We start from the raw sequence: 5,436 nt of genomic DNA, 5'->3' as shown, positions 1-5,436 counted from the left end.
AATATATTACAAGAAGTGCATTTTTGATGTGTGGAAAGGCTTGAACTATAATTTTTCAGTATTGCAATGCTGTTGCCACCTATTGACCATCCACTGTCATTACCAAACTGAGCAGAGCTAAATAATTCCAAGGACTTCGTGCCTGTGTCAAAGCAGAATGTTTAATTCTTATTTTCAGGGACACAGTTATAAAATGCCTCACCAAAGGAGAGACTTGAATATTAACAAAGAGGCTTGACAACTATTTACAGAAAACAGTGAAAGTGGGACAGACACACTTGTTACACAGAGTTTGTCCTTTTGTAAGCCACCATACTGTTGACCTTGTGGATCGATGTGGTGAAAGACCGAAGCCGGACCTCCTCTGACTGGTCAATAAGCTGAGGCCCAGATTCCTCCCACTGCTCAGGAACCTCTAGATCCTTGTCTGTGTAGATCAGGAGGTCGAATGCACCTGTAGAAATGTCAGACGGTTAAGGCTGTGTGTAGTTGCACTGAAGGAAAAAAAGATTATGATCCCCAAACACTATATGTTCAAGTAAGTATAAGTTCAAGAAAGGATTAAACAGACAGTATCGTATAATTTTCTGCATTTTAGAAAAACAATGTAGGTATTAAAACATTAACATATGCGATTAAGCTGTTCTTCAATAGTGTACCCTTTGTTACCCTTTGATAACAGCTTTACATGCTCTTGGTGTTCTTTTAACCAGCTTCATGAGGAAGCCACCTACAATGCTTTTCCATCAGACCTATCTAAGGCTTTGATTATTCCCAGAACCACAGTGGCCACAATTTTGAAATTGAACAATCTTTGCACAATCTTGAACCTCCCTAGACTTGGCAGTCTGGCCAAATTGGGCACCTAGACAAGAAGCTCTTTGGTCAGAGAAGTAAGAAAATATTTTAAAAGAATTGCAGACATGGGAGTACTTAATGAACAGACAGCCATCTCTGCAACACTCTATAAATCAGGTCTTTATAGCATATCAGCAAGATGCAAGCCAATGCTGAGTAAAAGGCATAGGACAACCCACTGAATGTTAACATGTAAAAGGCCTCTGGAAACATAAAGAAAACTATTTTCTGGTTCAACAAGATATTCTCTCGTTCAACTCTTAGGGCAGAGCAGCAATCATTATGCCAGGTGAAAACAAGCACTGAAACACCATCCCTACGGTGAAACATGTAGGTGGGCGCTGCAAAGCAGTAAGGACAGAGATTGGTAACAAGGTGGACAGGTGGATTCAACCAAATACAGGAACATCCTTGAAGAAAGTCCTCCAGAGCACACAAACTCAGACAGGGCAACAGTTCACCTTTCACCACAATGACCAGGAGCATGTAGCTAAAATATCACGAAACTGGCATTAGGGCAAGTCTCTGAATGTCCTTGAGGAGCCCAGCCAAAGCCCAAACGTAAACACAATCTAACATCTGCGGAAAGACCTCAAGATGGCAGTTCAGACTCGCCCTCAAAGCTAAAGTAGCCGGCAAGGATCTGTCATGAATAACTGAATAAACTGACCAAACCCAGGTCTGCAAATTTGCAACTGTAATTTTCTGAGCTCTTAAAATCAGCTAAATGCCATAAATGTAAAATCAAAAGCTCCCACAGCATTATACGGGAGGATATTATTCAGGGATCTGGAATTTTCTCTATTCATAATCGGTCATCCGAAAGATTATCTTGTCTTGCACATAGAGGAATCAACTTAGTATGTCTTAGCAGTTACCTTTATGTTTAAAACCAAACTCTACAATGTTCCACATTTTTTGTACAACTCAGTCCTTCGAGTTACTTTTTGATATATGGATTTATCATTTTGATAAATTGTATTTTAATTAAATTTAAATTCTTAACTTGGAACATTGCTGAACCTCATGTAAACTATGAGAATTTAAGATTACTACACACCTGATCATTTTATAATAAACCGTTTTGATTAAATAAGAGACATGGAAAAAAATTAAGAATTTCACCATTTCAATTACATCATTCTAATTACAGAAAGTGTTTGTCAACACTTAAAGGGAATTAATAGTGTTGTTTTTATGAATAAAGAACCCTTTTCAGAAAATTATAATTGAGTAATTTAACAGCATAATGCTAACCAAACTATTAGTGATTAACGTCTACAGATAATAGAATACTTACAAGCAGTTTCCAGTAAAGGTAAGAAGGTGACAGTAGCTGTGATTTGCCTGATAACAGAGCGGATTTCTTCTTGAATGGCTTTCAAAGACTTTTCTCTGGGAGCACTGCAACATGCAACACATCCGACACATCATAGAAGGAAATACTCAAGCTACCACAGGTTACATAGAGACACTATAAGAAAGATTCTTGGCTTTGAACAGGGCAAATATTCTTGTCACTCTGCCACCTTCTTGGACACCCTACCAAAGGGCATTTTCTTATTTGTATAAGCCAATAGTTCAGCCCATTTACATGGCAAGAATTCAGATTTGGCAGAGGGCTACAGACGACCTTTTATATAAATATGAAAATACCTGGTCTCTTTGGCTGTCTTGTCACACTCTATGTCAAACTGCCACCTCTCCAGGACCTCGTTTGTCTCAAGGCATGTGATCACCACCACCAGCTTCTGTACAGTGCAGTCAAACAGCCACTCTGGGGAAAAGAGGCCAATAATTAATAAGACAGGAGAAGCCAGTCATATTTATTTAGCAGTTAGCATACAAACAAATATAATCAATGCTGGGTGAAATTGTATATTTTCAAATAGTGAGAAAAGCCTCACTTGAGATTAGTCCTTCTATTACACTAAAAACAATTGAGTTTTACCTTTAATCTCATTTCATTTCTGACAAAAACCTGTGTAAAAAAAAAAAGGCTTACCTTTGAGTTGTCTCACAACATTGGTGAGGTAGTTCTTCAGTTTGGGGTCTGTGGTAACCTGAAGACTCATATCATACTGAGTGACTCTTGTGAAAGTCTCTGCAGGATAAATTCCTCGCTGGTATAAAATACTGTTGATGCCGAATGCTGCAAAATGACGAGGATAGTCCGATTTGAAATCACGACAGAGTGCGAAATAAATACCAATAACTTCTGGTTTCACGTCTGTACAATGTACGGCAATCGAGCTACTTAGATAGCTACGTGGCACCAGAGCTCCAGAACTAAATTTAGTTAGCTTAGCATAACCAACTGAAGTCATGTGCGGCCTAGTTACCTCGCCACAATTTAAATTTCTCGGAGTAGCTAACCTAGATTTTAGGTGGGCTAGCTCATGTTGTCGATGTCTTCACCCAGAAGCTGTAAAAATGTTACGCTAGCTTGTGTTAGCACGAAAACCGTCTTTCAAAAAGACAGCCACTGTTCTAAAAAAACGAGCTGGTTAACGTTAGCTATGTTGTCTTACTTGCAAATTTGGAAAACTCCGATGCACACAATCAAACGGTTACAGCCAGCTAAACAGCTAGCGAGCTGGAGAAACACCACAGCTAGGCTACATTGCCGTTTTGAATATTTGCATACAACCATATTTTACAAAGTGGAAACATGTTTTGGTTTGAAATGCCAGCTAAATGTTATCCGGGTGAAATGCCTACGGTGCTAAGACGCGGCCTCGCTAGCCGGTTATCTCTGTAACGTTTTAAACTGATAACTTACAAAAGAATTCGGCAACGAGTTCAGCACTTCCTTTCAGTGTGATTCCCTGCAACGTCTTAGACATTTTTCCTTCGTCTTGCTCTTCTCGTATGTACTTTGAGTTGCGGCTCACTTGTTTTCTTTTTACCCGCCGACCAGTTTGAATTCAGACCGCGTTTGAAGTGTTGCGCATGCGCGACCTCAACACAAGCGGCGCTGAATGAATGACGTCTTTGTCCATAAAATGGATACTAAAGCGAAAAAAAAGATTCATATAGCAACAAAACAATTTATAGCTTTTCACGTACTATGTATGTATTTCCCGTACTTTGTTTATGTATAACAACAACAATAACAATAATAATAGCAACATATTCCTGTTGACTTCACGTTACACTGTTGTTGTAAGTGTTTTAGTCACAGTCTGTGGTTCTAAACAGCTATACAACTCTGTGACCAAATAGGAAATGTTATCACTGATAGGCTGTAGGTAGCAGGGATGCAGGGACACATAGTCATTGGTAGTATAATAATATAAAGGTGAAAACCCATTAATACAACATAGTCAAAAGTGTAATATTCTAATTGTTCAAACAATAATTCCAAGATCATTGCAGTGATTAAAAAAGCAATTGTATATAAAATATGTGACAAATATATTACATGCTTAGAATGTATGCTGGTAATAAGGTTTGGCTCAGACAAACATTTCCCAAAAATGTTTGTAGAACAATTCATTTTAGACATGTCAGAGTTTTAGATCATCCTCCAAAAAAATTATTTTACTTTAAATATTTTCCTTAACCATAGCCAAGTCCACAGCTGAGCTCATGTGACAGCCAGTGACCTTTAACCACCACGTTTCATGCAAGAGTTTATTTTAATGCAATTGCTTTAACTACTTACAAGACATTTCATTTTGTACTGTATTACCACTGACAGTCAGGACAACTTTCATCATGTTGTGTAGATGTGCACGTATGTCATTGTCAGGCTAGTTAGGTAAATATTGTAAAGGATCCATAAGGAAACGTGTGAGGTTTTCTGATCAATCAAGATTTAATGATCAAGAATGAATGATCAAGATTGAATAATAATATTGGTACTCCAGATTATATTGTTACTCCAGAACTCTCTCTCCTCTGAAAACTCTCTCCTGAAAATAAAATAGCTCTGCACACCTTTAAAATCTCTACTGTGACCAAGAGGAAATTAATCATAAATATTAGAAAGGGTTTAAAATAAAAGGTATGAGGTTTTCTGATGAAATATCAAGATTTAATTACAACATTAAAGAACGAACCCTTTAGTTAATGGTATTGCTAAGATCTTTGCTTGCTACCTTGCTAAAATACATTTACTCTGTCTCTCTTTTCTGAAATAAAATAATATATCACTCATTTAAAGTCTGTATTGACCACAAGAGAAAACTTACTTTTAAAAGTTTACTCAGCTTTTAAACTCTCTACATTGTGTTGAAAATACAGTGAGCCATTTTGGCACTTTGCCCTTACCACTCAGTAGTCATTGCATCACACTCACAGAGGGATGTTTATGCACGTTCACGCCTAAGCTCCCCCCTGAAACATGACCCTGTTCATCTGGATCCCAAAGGTTCCACGTCATCTGGCTGCTCTTGGTGTCGGCCTTGCTCTTGATTGTCATAGCTACACAGCTGTATTATCATTCAAGCCAACTTAAAGAGCATCTGGATGGAGCCACTATACCCTGCACATGCACACTTTAGTTTTGGTTTAGTTTTTGTAGCAGGTTACTTCTAAAAGCCTCTGTCTAGCCATAATAAAGCCACTATAAAG

General features: G+C 38.0%; 1 protein-coding gene across 1 annotated transcript; it reads right to left on the bottom strand.

Annotated features, from left to right (window-relative positions):
* Positions 1-163: 163 nt before the first annotated feature.
* mad2l1 (MAD2 mitotic arrest deficient-like 1 (yeast)) lies at positions 164-3,828 on the bottom strand. The gene is made up of 5 exons (XM_027013096.1): positions 3,641-3,828; positions 2,864-3,010; positions 2,515-2,635; positions 2,159-2,262; positions 164-454 (listed from the first exon to the last, which is right to left on the bottom strand). The coding sequence occupies exons 1-5, from the start codon at positions 3,702-3,704 to the stop codon at positions 282-284; spliced, it is 609 nt and encodes a 202-aa protein (XP_026868897.1). The 5' UTR covers positions 3,705-3,828; the 3' UTR covers positions 164-281.
* Between the last annotated feature and the right edge of the window lie 1,608 nt (positions 3,829-5,436).

Source organism: Electrophorus electricus, chromosome 19 (genome assembly GCF_013358815.1).
Source record: "Electrophorus electricus isolate fEleEle1 chromosome 19, fEleEle1.pri, whole genome shotgun sequence".
NCBI lineage: Eukaryota > Metazoa > Chordata > Actinopteri > Gymnotiformes > Gymnotidae > Electrophorus > Electrophorus electricus.
The sequence above is the reverse complement of the archived record's forward strand: the minus strand, read 5'-3'. Positions and strand labels throughout refer to the sequence as shown.

Excerpts from the sequence above, each read along its gene's own strand:
- mad2l1 (XM_027013096.1), bottom strand. The coding sequence starts at position 3,704 with ATGTCTAAGACGTTGCAGGGAATCACACTGAAAGGAAGTGCTGAACTC. Across the intron at positions 3,011-3,640 it reads ACTCGTTGCCGAATTCTTTT|CATTCGGCATCAACAGTATT; the intron begins GTAAGTTATCAG and ends GTCATTTTGCAG. Across the intron at positions 2,263-2,514 it reads AAGACAGCCAAAGAGACCAG|TGCTCCCAGAGAAAAGTCTT; the intron begins GTATTTTCATAT and ends TGCATGTTGCAG.